General features: G+C 36.8%; 1 protein-coding gene across 6 annotated transcripts in view; it reads right to left on the bottom strand.

Annotated features, from left to right (window-relative positions):
- The window catches only part of itpr1b (inositol 1,4,5-trisphosphate receptor, type 1b), a 206,487-nt gene that overhangs the window by 177,078 nt on the left and 12,606 nt on the right, over positions 1-16,803 (bottom strand). For all 6 annotated transcript variants that reach the window (XM_052101305.1, XM_052101306.1, XM_052101307.1 and 3 more), the window contains exon 3: positions 8,066-8,136. In XM_052101305.1, the coding sequence (XP_051957265.1) occupies positions 8,066-8,136 (71 nt within the window). The remainder of the gene's footprint in view (positions 1-8,065; positions 8,137-16,803) is intronic.

The raw sequence follows: 16,803 nt of genomic DNA, 5'->3' as shown, positions 1-16,803 counted from the left end.
GAAGAGACCACGACCATAGCAAACATGACCTTGTGATATCACAAGCTAATCTAGGCACTTTAGATACATTCAATTAAGTCTAATTTGCATAGCCTGAATGGAACTGCAAAAGGTTTTGCCTCTGGAGCTGTAAAAGTGATGCATGGCTCATGTCCTAAAGAGATAGAAAGAACATTCTGTTTGAGTGTTTCAATATAATGCTGTTATATCACTATTACAAGAGGACTATGGGTTTAATGGTTTGATTGTAGGTTATTTCTATTCCTATGAAGAAATCAGTAAGACTTGTAAAATCTGGCATCTTATGGAAATACATTACTTAGCAAATGTTTTAGGCAGTTGTGAAAACTGTTGTATAGTGAAAATATTATAAAAAAATAATGCAATGAATAATTCTTAGTAATCAGTACTGTAAAGTACTCTGCAAAGGCATAGCATGATGATTTCAGGAGGTTTAGGGAATTTGAAGTTATTTTGGGTGTCAAATAGCAGAAGGCGGCAGACGTCTAGCTAAGAGATGACAAAAGCCTGAAAGAGGAGAAGGGTGGAGTACAGTTTTCTTTGCCCATTTTCTTTGTAATGGAGTATGAGGAGGCATTCCTGGAAAGTTGCCACAATGTGATCAATAAAAACTGTGGGGGTCCAAACTGTGAAGAGGACCACAAAGATACAGTGAACCTTGAACAGAAAAAGAGAAGCTCAGTCTTGTCAAAGTTGATCTTAAATTGATGATCAGCCATTCAAAATGACATGGAGTGGCAGGCAGGCATCTTCTCTTTGGAAGCCATTAGGCATCTAAACCTAATGGTGAATCACGCAGAAATGTAGAAAGACTTCTAGCAAGTCTTTAAATATGGAAAAAAAATAATAATAATTAAAAAAAAAAAAAACATGAAAAAAACTTAAAATATATAAAGCGTTTTTTTTTTTTTTTTGCGTGTCAATATTTCGTTATATTCATTCATTTTAGACAGTTTTACTCTGACTAAAATGCCATATAATTTAGGTCCATGAAAGTCCACAAAAATAATATTTTAGTTGAAAATAGTGTGCAAAATTACAAACAATTGTCAAAATGTAATGGACCAAACTTTAATAAAATATTCAACCATCTAGAAAAATTAGTAAACATTTATAAATTTAAACATGTCAAACATATAAAAGATAGCTACATACAAAATAAGCTAATTCCTTATATAGGCATGTGATCAGGAAAGGACAAAAACAAGTAGTGAAAATGTATCGAGCAAAGAACTACAGAGCAGAGATTAATGTATTTTCTCGTCATATTTTCATCAACAGTATGTTTTAATTAAAAACTTTATCTTCATGATGCATCTTTTTCGTCTCGTATTCATTATCGTTGACAAAAAAAAAACCTTACACTGAACATTTTCATCAGTACTTTCATTGACAACATTAACACTTTTGAGTAGATATAGACCAAACTAGGGAAGGTAATTTGGTTTATTTTGTATAGTCAAGTACTTTATGAATAAAACAAACATAGAACACAAATAGTTGTGATGGGGGCAATTCCATCCATGCTATTTTTTCTAATTGTTGATTAATGTATCCTACATATGTGAGGGTAATGGGATGAGTGAATGGCGAGCTCTGCGCACTTTGCTAGTTTTAATACCTTTTAATGACATAAACCGGTGAGATTCCAAAACTGTTCTAGGGAGGTCAATATGTCAAATAATTAAAAATCCTTGGGCTCTGGAGACATTTAAAGACACTTATGTGCTCAGGCTGACACCCCTGAGAAGGCCGTGGGTCAGGGAGTCAATTTGGTCTGAGAGTTGCAGGAAATGTGGCAAGAGATGTTGAACATGTAAGCAATGCTGATGAAGGTTGTTGCTGCCTTGGAGGATCTTGCTTGTTGCTTGCTGAAATTTACTGATGTGGTGGGATGTCGAGAAACGTTCTCATTCTCTACAAGAGGCAAAAAAATTAACTATTCTATTCCTTTAAAGGTACAGCAGCAAATAGTACCAGACAGTTAAATTCTAAAGTTCAGAAATAGGGTGGAAAATGGTCTTGTCTGACATTATAAGTGGACTTAAGGGGGACCAAAAAAATGGATAATATGTCCTCAGTAATACTCTCTCTTTCAGTCTCTCCAATTCCTCATGCCAAAAATACAGAAATCATCAATGCTCTGAAAAAGAGGAAGCCACAGACAGAGCAGGTTTATGCTGTTAGGACTGATTTGGATAGAAAGAATCACTGACTAGAAGCCAAATTCTTTTGCCAGTTTTTTGTTTTTGCAATTTTTGATGGCTACAAACGGCCCTCAAAAATGTAAGGATTGTGAAGAACAAGGTTCCACAAATGGTATGTGCATTCACAGCGACACTCTGTAAAATAATATCTTAAAAAACGTTTTTTGGCGTTGGTTCCGCCTAGCGGCTGGAGTTTATTTTGTAGAATTACACACCTTCAAGACAGTTTTATAAATGAATCTACACACTGTGTTTATTCTGCCAATTGGCTGGAGTTTATTTTATAGATAATCTTTTGCTGTGTAACTCTTGAGCAACTCTGATGGCAAAGTTGTCGTGGGGGGTTCTCGTAGGCGTACATGTATTGTTTTAGTTTGGAGGGATGGACGCCAGTTGGCGCTGTCGTGCACGGGGTTAATGCACATGTTTTTCTTTTTTCTGTTTTTTTTGTTCTAAGGGATATTTGATTGTTACACTACTGTTGGAATGTGGCTTTTATAATCCTGTTTTTGACACACAATTTATTTTTTCTTGTCAAAATTTAAAATGTTAATATGATTGTCTCTCTCCACGTGGAATGTGAGTTAGATTAATGATATAGTGTTCCTTCAAAATATGCACCTATCTCTGCAGGAAGTTGATAAATTTGGAAAGATTTTATAGTGCTGGCTCGAGTAAGAGCAGGGGAGTCATTACACTGATAAGTAAACATCTACAATTCAAATGTCTCAAACAGAATAAAGATAAATTAGGAAGAGTCATTATTGTTTTAGCACTGTTTTAACCCAACGTTGATGATCAGGGCTTTTTTATAGATCTTTAAGGGATGTTGCAAGCCGCTGGCACCCCTCATGATATAATGTTGGGAGAAGACTTTATTCTTTTGATGGACTCAGTCCTTGATCATAGTGAAGCAAAAGTGCACAAGCCCCTAGAGCAAACACTGACACTTCACAAGATGTGTAATAAAGCAACTGTACATTGTTATTAAATGCTGCAAGTACGTTGCAAAATTAGTGCAATAGTTCACATAATGAGGGCTCAAAAGGCTATTCCAGTTCGCCAACAGCCTCTGTATACCTGGGAGTGCCCGCACTCAAAACAGTTTTGGTGGATTGTGAGGACCCACTTTAATGATGATCTGATGGCTGAAGCACTTTCGACTATCCAGGGCTATGTTTGAAGAATTATGTGATATGTTCGGGGCTTTCTTTTAGCCAGTCACGTGAAGTGCATTGTCATTGCGCTTTACAAATGGTCAAGACACATCCTATCAATTTTTATTTTTCCATGGAATTGCCCAACATGTGCATAATATGAATTTGTTATGTTCTATTATAAACAGAACAAACATGTAAAATGTGAGTTCTGTTGTTTTGAACTACAAAAATATTTTAGAAGTACAAAATAACCTCTTTTTCACATCAATCATTATGCTATGATATTTAGATATTTTTCTAAATGTTTTATATCGGTGCATCCCTAAATATAACTGAAATACTATTATGTTGACCTGGATGCTGTTCGTTCCTTCAAGAATCCGATTCGGTGATATTTACAAAAGTGCTTCAAGTTGAAGTCATAAGACCTGATGGACTACATCCCAATTGTCAATTTTGTGTGTTTGGAAATCTGACTTGGATTCTGTTTGATCCTTCAAAAACATGATTCGGCAACAGATTAGAAAAGAGCTTCAAGTTGGAGTCCACTGACATGAAATCCCCATTGTTGGCTGCATGCTAGATTCCGTGGACGCCCGAAACAAACCAAATAAGTGCCTGCAAGTGGAATGACGTCACGACTAGTCGAAATAAACTCAACTACTGGGCTTGAATAGTCGATAATTGAAAATCAGTAGTCATGCATAGGGTTCAGAACCGTTCCATTCTTTACAAAATACTGGAAACAGAGGATCTTCATGACTTTTAGTTCTGTTAACGGTTCCCCTGCGTGAATTTCCGCCGATGTTGCTGGAACACCGAACTGAAATACTCTGAAAGTGTTTCTAGCAGTGCATTTCTGAAGCAACACTCCCCTTTACTGGGTCTAAAGATTAAAAACACAAAACAAATTACTTATGAGCCGGCTCAGTTGAATCAACAACGTGAAACAGACAGCGCTTCCGGTATGGTCCGATTCCTGAAAGAACAATTTAGATGAGCCAGTTCTTTTGAATCTGCAGCACGAAACATACAGTGCTTCCGGAACGGTCCAATTCCCAAAAGGATGACTCATATGAGCCTCACTGATGTGCAAGTTATGAATGTCCAACTCAAAATTAAATAAGAACTGTTGAAGTCTTACAAGCTTGAAGTACAACATTAGACAACATAACACAGTCTAAACTGTCTCTGGAACATTTACTTATGTCATGTGACTTTAGACCTGTGAGACTTTAATCAAGCAGTGCAGTTACTGACTGGTTGTTCATATGACAATGCTTAAAGATACACAGGTTTTGTAAAAAGGAAATTTATATATTAAAAATTTTTTTTTTTTGAAATGTCATTACATTTCTTGTTTGTTTAGATACAGTCCAGATACAGCCTAGTTGGGATCAATTATTGGTTTGGATACTGTATAAGTCTCTAAAAATTAATCAAACACACCTTTTACAAGAATTACATTTATTTCTGATTTGTTATATCTGCTCTGTAGAAATCTTAAAGGATGTAATCATTTGTCAACAGACTGCAGAGAAGAGTAAATCCAATAAGGATTGCATTTCTGTTTTTCAAATAATTCTTCCTCAAAAGTACTAAAAGAACTATTGGAATCATTACTGGAACTGTTAAGGTCCCATAATCATGAAGAGGAATCGGATTCATTATACTCCTAACGATTCCCATCCCTAGTTGTGCAACTCCTACCATGTACAGTCTTGATGCAAACTGCTGATGGTCGCGCCTCAAGGTCCCTTGGGAAACGCCTCTGTAACCAATCTCAAAATTACAAAAGCAGGCACTTTTTGGCTAATTTGCATATCAATTCAAGGGGTATCTTACAGCAGTGAAATGTACTCATAATCAATCAATTCCAAGACGTACATTGAAAATTTAACATCCAGAAGTGTTTCTATCTGTCAGTTTCATGCATCAAACCCTATAAACATACATCAACTCTCCACCAAATCAGGTCACATTGAAGCCAAGACCATAGGTAATTCTGCATGCTGTCAACCTGGGTCCAATCAAATCACAAATCACACACACAAAATATACATATTTCACACACAACTATGTGAGATAAACAATAATAAACTCCTCAACAAATGGCAACACAAACTGGAAAAACAAGCTGACAAAGACCTGTCCAACTGTCATAGTCACTCATCCTCAAATGTAACAAGAAAGACGTGTCTCCGAGCAAGTGTTTCTTTATTTTGGAATATCACAGAGCCAGTTCTGTAAAGCACAACAATGCACTAAGCCTTCAACAAACACTGAATAAAGACAGATTGGGTTATGTGCCGCAATAAATGACAAGACAGCTAAAACTAAAGCCTCAAATAAACAACATGCTCGATCTATGACAATAAGCCCTGTTTGGCTGACACACTCAATATCCACATTGGCAGAAAGAGACAGTAGAATTACAGCAGACTTGAGTTAAATAAGCAAAAGTGTGCTGTCTACAAGGCTCTCATTCTCTACAAGAGGCAAAAAAATTTACTGTTCTATTCCTTTAAAGGTACAGCAGCAAATAGTACCAGACAGTTAAATTCTAAAGTTCAGAAATAGGGTGGAAAATGGTCTTGTCTGACATTATAAGTGGACTTAAGGGGGACCAAAAAAATGGATAATATGTCATCAGTAATACTCTCTCTTTCAGTCTCTCCAATTCCTCATGCCAAAAATACAGAAATCATCAATGCTCTGAAAAAGAGGAAGCCACAGACAGAGCAGGTTTATGCTGTTAGGACTGATTTGGATAGACTAGAGGCCAAATTCTTTTGCCAGTTTTTTGTTTTTGCAATTTTTGATGGCTACAAACTGCCCTCAAAAATGTAAGGATTGTGAAGAACAAGGTTCCACACATGGTATGTGCATTCACAGCGACGCTCTGTAAAATAATATCTTAAAACAAGCACCTCTGTTGGACTTAAAAGGTAATGTAACAGTGTGAAACGCGTCATCACAGTGGCTCTTTGGAAAGAAAATCCTCTGACTGGGCAAAGACTCCAGAGATTAAATGGAGAGAAATTTGTAGCCTGTATCGCATGCAAAAGCTTGAGCACTTAACATGCAAACCCCCTGACAGAACTGGTCATGCCTTAAACAGCTGTCAATGACAGTTAAACTAACATGATTTGACACACATCTTTCCTAATTACATGCTTGTGCTTAGGTAATACCATTTTAGTGACATCATCACCAGCTCTTTTAAGGCCAGCTCTCTTTTGCATATCTAATATGGATAGGAAAATAGAAAAGTCTATAAAGTGGCTGTATGATTTATGATTATCTGAAATGGTAGCATAACAACATATACTGCTGTAACCACAAAATTAGAATTGCAACCATTGCAAAACCAATATCAGTCAACCCCTAATCTAAATATTGATGGGGACATGTACACCGCATTGTCTTTGGTGGTACCATCCTCCATTACCATATACTGTATAATGCATTAAAAAAAATATTAAAATAACAATAATAATAATAATAAATGTGATGCTGCTAAATTGGGGCAATGAAAAATAAGGTTTACTGAGTTGACCGTGCATGTTCCACACATTTTTGAAAAACATGGCATTTTCTGTCAAAAAGTGATTTAATGACTTTAAAAATTTAATTTCCCCTCTGTTTTAGATGGATACGTGCATGATGGCAACTGTAAGGGTAGTTATATAAACTAAAAAAATTTACCACTTTTCAATTTTCTACCTTTTTTGTTTCGTTTGAAAATGTTCACGTTTCAATAAAATAATGTAATTTTTTAAGCAAAATCAATAAAGCATTTTGCTTCAAAATGCTTTATTGATCCCTCGCCTGAGGAGTTGATGATGTAATCAGGTATCGCAATATTTTTTCATAAACTTATTGTGAACATCTTTCTTGCATATCGCCCAGCCCTATTCGGACGTTAACACCAGTGCTGGCTCCGACTGATTAGCTATAGTGTAATTGAAGCCAACAACTGAAAATCTGAGGAAAAGTTGGCTAATGAGATGCAGGCCTTATTAACTCAATGCCAAATTTACCTCTCTAGCTCTATCAACCACACCTGAACCAGCTGATCAAGGTCTTAGGGTTCTGTTGTGTATTACGGTTGGAACTAAATTCAGCAGGAAGACAGATTTCTAAGAGCAGGACTGAGGAACCTTGCATTAGTTTTCTCTAAACATACAGATTTGTATCACATTTCTTTTCATCATTCACAAAAGAGCAAGGCTGAATTACACTGAATTTACCACCACATTTGACTGTTCTAATTTGTCAAAGCTGGGACATTTGAGTAAGTATTGGTAACAGAAATATACAGCAATTTACAATCAAATTATTCGCATCCAAGTTATAATACGAACAACAAACTTTATTCATTCAGCACTTTTTAAATGATGTTAACAAAGTGCTTTACAGAGAACATAAGCTTAAAGCATTTCAAGTACCAAGCACGGCCTACTCGGCTTTGCTTTTAAGATCAGATGAGATCGGGCATGCTGTGAGTGACAACACCACAGGATAATACTATTACAACATGGCGCATTCCATGTCACAGCATATATCTCACAAAATAAGTTGTCCTTCAGGCCACAAACAGGCTTCTAAAACATTTCCACAAAGAAACACAAGTCTCCATAAAAAAACATTTGAGACACATAAACATGGCCTTACCTCGAAATTTCTTGGGAGGGTTGTTTAGATCTCCAGATTCTGGTTGTACCACACACCGGTCATCCACCAGACTGCAGATATAAGAGAAATAAATCAGACAAGTTCTTTGAAACATACAGCATACAGAGTATTCCTTTTTATAAAGAGCCATAAATAGCACAAATCCAACCTGCACACTTTTTTCAAATTTTCTGAGTAATTTTACACCTGTTTCACATATCCTCCTTGAGCGGAGCATGAATGGAGCATGAGCAGTGCGTTTTTGTTTCAGCGGCCATGTTAACAGATTAGACCCTTCACATTGTAAATGTGAGCCGCGAGGTGACGCGTCCCAGAGGTGTAACAGACGCGGCAGTGAGCAGATAGTTTCGGCGCCGAACCTGTTTTTGCTGCGCAGATCGCACTGTACTCAGCAGCTCTGGGTGTAGCCGGAAAGTAAAAGAATCTGAAGATTATAGAAAAGACATAAAAGCAAATAAACAATATTTAAATAAATAGAAGCGGCCAATGTGAAAGTATACTTCGGTTTTGACGTGAACGCTAAGCATCTATGTACAGTTGAACCTTCAAAGTAAACTTTATTTGACTGTGCACGCATACACTGGCGGTTGGCGTAGCACGCTTCGACTGCTATGAGACACTGGATTATTTCTCATCAGGAGTTTGAACCCATAAAAATGTCTTTATATTCCTTCAGACTGAATGGTTAGGGTTATACAAATGCAGGTGTCTTTTGACCTCCTCACACATGCATTCTTTTATTTCCATTTTTTTATGGCCTTTTTGCTTTTTAATGGGATAGGGAAAGTAGAGAGGTGACAGGAAATGAGAGTGAGAAGAGTGGGAATGGGATCAGGAAAGGACCTCACAAGCCGTGACTCGAACTCTGGTCACCTGCGATGCATCAGCACCACACGTCATGAGAGCAGCCCGCTAGGCTACGGCTCCAAAATAGTGTTCCATCCCTACCCTAACTGTGTGTGGAAGTGTTGCCCACTTGTGGAGTTGGCTCAACCCCCTATTGGAGTAACCCCGGATCCTTCTTGAGTAACACTGCCCTTTTTTGGAGATTCGTCTATACCTACTTGGAAAAATCAGGCCGCATGTGTTCAGTGCTCGAGCACTCGGAGTTTTGTAGGCAAACACCTAGCTTTCGCATCTGACCGAAGTATACTTTGGGCTTTTATCTGAGTGGGTCACACACACACATTATAAATAAATAATCAAATTAACTATGATTGACTAAACTGCATCTTGTTTTTTTTTTTTATAGTTTTGTTTGCCATATATTGGATAGGACAGTGTAGACAGCAACAGGAAATCAAGAGGAGCAGGAAATGGTGTAAGCTGGATTCAGACTTGGGTCGCTGCCACATACTGTAAGGGCATCCTGTAACATGTCAGAGAACATGAATTGCCCACCAGGCCATGTCCCTGACACTTGTTAACTTTTAAAAAGCTGACTAGACTGTCTTTTTCTCCAGAACATGATCACACTACAAACAGCTCTTTGCTTAAGTTAAATCAGCCAGGAACGTTCTGTAGAAATGCTTTGATTTGCAGTCTTCAATGAAGTATCTCTTTCATATGTAGTACTACATTATTATATAAAAGAACTTTAAGGAGAAATTGTTAGAATAACAAGAGGCCTCTGAAGGCCCTGAAAGGCTTATCTGCTTGGGTAAAGCCACAGTGTTGACTTTTACTCTTGTTATAGAAGTATGTAAAATGATAATGATATCAACTCATCTGATGGAAATTTAAATGGCACAAAAATTTGCATCTCATCTTATTTTCCCTAGAAGCCAGAACATGTCATATTCAACCTTAGAGCTCAGGGAATCTTACTCTTTCTCATAACCGTATCCTTTTCAGTCCTGCCCATAAAAGTACATTCGTTAACCATCCACTGTGACCTTGAGACATTAGTGGGGCTAAAAGGGTTTGGTCAATTAAATCATCATTAGTAGTAATAGGGACTGTCTGTGGTTACATGCATATCAATATTTTGAATTGGATATATGATATCTAGTATCTCACAAGAACAAAGCCAATTCAAGCATGGTTTTAGTCAAACAGACCCTGGCTGTGTTTTGAAATGTAGTGAACTTCCTACCTCGACACAATTTCAGTTACCTTTATCACTTTTGAAAAATGATGAGCTGCTAATGAAAGGAAGGCCACAAGCCAAAATACAAATAGAGATGGAAACCCAAAACACCATGAGACTTGACACATGTAGCCTATATATTCTGATTCCCTCAAAAAACTCACTGAGTATACTATAAACCCTTTTGATAGGAATACTGCAGAGGTGAGGTATGAAGCACACAAGTCTCTTTGTGAACGGTTTACAATATCATATTTCTCACCTATATGGCACAATGGGAATTTCACTCCTGATAATCTGGATATGGGTTTGTCTTTAGACATCATAAGGGACAAGTACTATTTACCCCAATCTATTTTTTTTAATAATATATAATAATATCCATCTACGTAGTTTTTTGACTTTAGCTTTGATTAAAGCAGATTTACAATATCCACAAATAACAACATTAGAACAATTAGTATATGTTAAAGGACTGATAACTGAAAACCTTTGAGCAAAGCTAAGATATCTACAGAGTTTAAAAGAACTGCATGGAGTGATGACATAAATATAGAAATACTAGACAAAGAATCCTGCTTAAAAGACCAACACTAGTCAATCAACACTACACATAAATTAATAGGATATAATTGGATAATGAGAACTTTAATTACACCAAAAAAAATTTACATTTTTGTCTTTATGTCTGTATCTAATGTAATTCATATAAAGTAACTTAATTCAGTGTTTGGCAATGTGAAGCAGACCTCCAGACTGCGAATAAATGGTTACAAATGCGACCAAAAATAATTAATTGCGACAGTCTGTTTGCGTTCATATGAGGTTTCACCAGAAATCATCTTGCGAGTTATTGAATACATCTTTAGGGTACACACACCATGGTGTCTTGAGCCACTTTTCACTCATTCTGTTGTGATGAGCTCGCTGCACAGAGTGAGAGAGTCATGACCAAATGGCTCTTTTGAACCGGGTCTTATTCAATGTTTCATTCAAAAAGATCACAAAAATCAAACCTTTAAAGTATAACAACTTAAACAAGGGAAATATCTCATTAATAAATAATTAATTTTTCTCCAAAACGCATTTCCCATAATTACAGCCACCCTTTTATTCAATACTTTTGCAAACTCCCTTTGCCAAGATAACAGCTCTGAATCTTCTCTTATGAGGTTGGAGAACCTTATGAAGGGATCGGAGAACATTCCTCCATATCAACAGATCCTTCAGATTCAGAGGTCCATTTTGGTGGACTCTCCGCTTCAGTTCAGCCCACAAATCTTCTATGGGGTTCAGGTCAGAGGACTGGGATGGCCATGGCAGAACCTTGATTTTGTGATCAGTAAATAATAATAATAAATCATTTTTGTGTTGATTTTGATGTTTGTTTTGGAAGATCCAACCAGGGCCCATTGTAAGCTTTCTGGCAGAGGCAGCCAGGGTTTGATTTTTTTATCTGTTGGTATTGGTATGGAATCTGTGACGCCATGTATCTGAACAAGATATCCATGACCTCTGGCATAAATACAGCCCCACAATATTAAAGATCCAGCACCACATTTAACCGTGGGCATTGGGTACTTCATCTCTGTGTGCACCAAACCCATCTCTGGTGTTTGCTGCCAAAAAGCTCTTTTTTTTTGTTTCATCTGACCATAGAACCCATTCACCTTTGAAGTTGCAGTAGTGTCTGGCAAACTGAAGATGCTTGAGTTTGTTGTTGGATGAGAGCAGAGGCTTTTTTCTTGAAACCCTCCAAAACAACTTGTGGTTATGTAGTTGATGTCTAGTATTTTTTATGCATTGTTTGGAGACTTTCTGACCATAAGACCCAAATAAATTCTCCAAAAGAATTTGGAGATTCTTTGGCCACTTCAACCACCCTCTTCACTGTGCGTGGAGACAATATATACACGTGTCCTCTTCCAGGCCGATTTTTAAGATCTCCAGTTGATTGGAACTTGTTAATTATTGCCCTGATGGTGGAAATGGGCATTTTCAATCCTTTGGCTATATTCTTATAACAACCTTTTGCTGCACATCAGAACTATATTCTTTAGTCTAACCCACTGTGATTGAGGAGTAAGGGAATTTGGACTGTATATTACATCATATTTATGCCCATGAAAAAGTCATGGAATGAACAAGTCAAGAATGGAAGGAAGTGGGCAGGAAGTCATGGATGAACAATTTCATGTTCCTAGTCACCCAGCTGCACTAAAAAAAAAAATTATATATACTTTGGATATATTTTACTCATTAAAATTTCTAGGGGTGCCAATAATTGTGGCCAATGTGTTTTGGAGAAAAATATTTATTTAATAATGAGATATTTCCCCTCTTTCAATTGTTTTAAAGTTTAGACCATTAGACAGTCTTCTTTGCTCATATTTATAAGGGTACCAATATTTTTGGACACTACTGTATATGAGATCCAGCTTATGACACTTGGGAGAATTGATGGACTCATACACAACTATTATACAAGGTGCAAACATTCATTGATGCACAAGAAGGCAACAAACTACTATATGCATATGAAGATTCAGAAGGGCAGTACTAAATAAAAAAAAAAAGCTGTATCTCTTATATTTGTATAATTTATGAAAGGGGGTGTGAACATTGCTGAGACAAAAAGGGAACGCAAACTTGCGTATCCTACCAACTATATATATACCGTTTATTAAACTCTGATTAATGGGTTATCTTCTGGTTTCTGAAAAACAATCTAGCAATTATATTATTTAGCGACAGCCATTTAGCTCCTTAATTTTTCAGATAAGGAGACAATGTCTCCCAAGTCATTTTTTTAGTCTGCAGGCCTGTGAAGTAATACAACATTTTTGGAAAGTAGTAATTTAAATAATTTACAAAATAATAGTTTAAGCCAAGTTGGTTGATCTATGTTTGTTACATGCTAAAATCTCTCACACTTCACAGCCAATGGCTAAGAGTATTATTAGCCCGCTTATCGGTTGAAAAACTTTCTTATGCTGTAAAGGAAAAATAAAATGTATTTTATAAAATGTGGAATTTTTTTTTGGAATTTATAAATAAACAGTACTTTAAGTTAGAACAATAAGAAAAGAAAAATTAATTATGTATGTCTCTCACACAACAGTGTTTGTATGGAATGCAATAGAATGTGTTGTTTGATTTGTTGTATTAGTTTTTAATTGTGTATGTTTTTTTTTTCTTTGTACCTTTGTGTGTGTGCTTTCTTATTTTCTGTTTACAGTGCATCCGGAAAGTATCCACAGCGCTTCACTTTTTCCACATTTTGTTATGTTACTACCTTATTCCAAAATGGATTAAATTCCTTATTTTCCTCAAAATTCGACAAACAATACCCCATAATGACAACGTGAAAGAAGTTTGTTTGAAATCTTCGCAAATTGTACATAAGTATTGACAGCCTTTGCTCAATACTTTGTTGAAGCACCTTTGGCACCATTTACAGCTTTAATTCTTTAAGTATGATACTACAAGCTTGGCACACATATTTTTGGGCAATTTCTCCCATTCTTCTTTGCAGGACCTCTCAAGCTCCATCCGATTGGATGGGGAGCGTCGGTGCACAGCAATTTTCAGATCTCTCCAGAGATGTTCAATCGGGTTCATGTCCTGTAGCCACTCCTTTGTTATCTTGGCTGCGTGCTTAGGGTCGCTGTCCTGTTGGAAGATGAACCTTCACCCCAGTCTGAGGTCCAGAGCGCTCTGGAGCAGGTTTTCATCAAGGATGTCTCTGTACATTACTGCATTCATCTTTCTCTCGATCCTGAATAGTCTCCCAGATCCTGCCGCTGAAATACATCCCCACAGCATGATGCTGCCAGCATCATACTTCACTGTAGGGATGGTATTGGCCAGGTGATGAGCGGTGCCTGGTTTCCTCCAGACATGACACTTGCTATTCAGGCCAAAGAGTTAAATCTTTGTTTCATCAAACCAGAGAATTTTGTTACTCATGGTCTGAGTGTCCTTCAGGTGCCTTTTGGCAAACTCCAGGTGGGCTGTCGAGGAGTGGCTTCCGTCTGGCCACTCTACCATACAGGCCTGATTGGTGGAGTGCTGCAGAGATGGTTGTTCTTCTGGAAGGTTCTCCTCTCTCCTCTAGAGAAACGCTGGAGCTCTGTCAGAGTGACCATTGGGTTCTTGGTCACCTCCCTGACTAAGGCCCTTCTCCCCCAATCATTCAGTTTGGCCGGGCGGCCAGCTCTAGGAAGAGTCCTGGTGGTTCCAAACTTCTTCCATTTACGAATGATGGAGGCCACTGTGCTCATTGGGACCTTCAATGCTGCAGAATTTTTTCTGTACCCTTCCCCAGATATCTCGATACAATCCTGTCTCTGAGGTCTACAGACAATTTCTTGGACATCATGGCTTGGTTTGTGCTCTGACATGCACTGTTAACTGTGGGACCTTATATAGACATGTGTGTGCTTTTCCAATTCATGTCCAATCAACTGAATTTACCACAGGTGGACTCCAGTCAAGTTGTAGAAACATCTCAAGGATGATCAGTGGAAACAGGATGCACCGGAGCTCAATTTTGAGTGTCATGGCAACGGCTGTGAATACTTATGTACATGTGATTTTTTGTTTTGTTTTTTAATTTTAATAAATTTGCAAAGATTTCAAACAAACTTCTTTCACGTTGTCATTATGGGGTATTGTTTGTAGAATTTTGAGGAAAACAATGAATTTAATCAATTTTGGAATAAGGCTGTAACATAACAAAATGTGGAAAAAGTGAAGTGTGAATACTGTCCGGATGCACTGTATAAAGCTAATGTGGATATATTAGTGATTTAATTTTTTTAGGGATGCACCAATGAATCGGTTGCTGATATTTATTGGCCAATTACTGACCAAATTAAAACCATCGGCAAATCGGTAATAAGCATGAAAATGCTGATATAATTAACCTTTTCTCCTGTGAGTTTCTCCTGTACTGATGGATCCCCCAGTGCAAGTTTTTTAATGCATGCTATAATAAAAAAAAAAAATTTTAAACTTACATTAAACTTCACAGATATACTGGAGGACATATTATATATTATCAAACATAATGTTGTTTATAATGATTGATTATGATAGATAAGATGCGATCACAGTAACGTTTTTTTCTTATTGTCTTATCTATATATATATATATTTTTTCTGTTACATTTTTTTATTATTATCTCAGTCTTGTTGCTGTTTTGTATTGTTGTGCACGGGAAGCCCCTGTCACCATGTGTAAGCGTACTTGGCAATAAAGCTGATTCAGATTACATGCATTGCAGCATGGGATTCAATGCATTATGGGAGTTTGCCATAGAAGCATAGATGGTTCTAAAAACAAAGGCCTTCCACTTATCCAACACCAGAAGTGGTTAGAATGAGTGATGATGGAAGGGGAGAAGTCTCGAATGGACTGACTAATTCGTAAATTCTTTGTTTGACATCAGAAAATATTGCTGCATCACTGCATAAAAACAGTGCACTCTGATGGTAACAGCTTTAAACTTTTATTTAGTGATTGTTTAAATGTTTCTAACATCAAAAAAATTAAGATATCATGATGTAGAAAAGACTATTTGAGCAGCTAGTTCATTATGACAACCGCTTCAGTCACACATTTTTCTAGTAAACAGCAGAACGGATGCAGATCACACCAGTTTGATCGTATGCATCTGAGCCCAGCCTAGTGTAATCTCACTGGTTTGATCGTATGTGTGAAAGGGTTAGTTAGTAAAACACTTTGTAAAAACTGTTAATTGAAATGCAAAATTCAGAAATAATATTAGCCATAATATGTAGAAAGGTAGGCACTCCTAAGAATGTCATATTTAATTTAATTTCTTTCTCATTCTCAAGTTAATAAATTGACGTGACAGTTGTGAAAGGCTACATGATGAGGGAAACAATCAAAATGCTTTGAAACCAGCAGACTTTGACTTCTGATGATACCCATTAATGCTGCATGAATTATTTAAAGATTGAAATTGCAGTTTTGCCTTGTGTGATTACTAAACCTGAAAAGGGTGCATTTAAAATTGCAACAACAGAAATGCAAAAATGTTAAGAACAAGATCATATCATCATGGTGTCATATTTCTTTTTTTGTATCTTTAACTTTTTATCTTGTATATGTATCTTTCACTGTGGCCCTCTTTAAATTTCCAAAGATACAATGTTCAATGCAAATTGTTTATTGTTAAGACAGTGAATAAGCTTTTGTAGCTCTTTGTAAATTGTAAATCTTTTCCAGTAAAGTGATCTGATGATAAAATAAGCTAAGTTGCAAGATATTTGTATTGCCATAATCTGTAGTTTTGTTTTTAAAAATATTCACATCAGTGCACCCCTATTTCTTTATTTATCTTTTCTCTATATACAGTATGAGATGGCAATAACCAAGTGGGGAGAGGGACAAATAATTTTCTATTTTTGTATGCTAAATATGCAAAAATGTCACTTGGGGCCAAACAGTTCAATCTTCGTTTCATCGACCAGATAATCTTGTTTTGCACAGTCTGAGAGTGAGAATTCAAGATTTCAAGATTTCAAGGAGGCTTTCATGGGTCTTGCACCAAGGAGAGGCCAAAAAGCCCAGATCGGTGGAGTGTCGCAGTGAATGTTG

The sequence above is a fragment of the Xyrauchen texanus genome, chromosome 32 (assembly GCF_025860055.1).
Source record: "Xyrauchen texanus isolate HMW12.3.18 chromosome 32, RBS_HiC_50CHRs, whole genome shotgun sequence".
Classification (NCBI taxonomy): Eukaryota; Metazoa; Chordata; class Actinopteri; order Cypriniformes; family Catostomidae; genus Xyrauchen; species Xyrauchen texanus.
The sequence above is the reverse complement of the archived record's forward strand: the minus strand, read 5'-3'. Positions and strand labels throughout refer to the sequence as shown.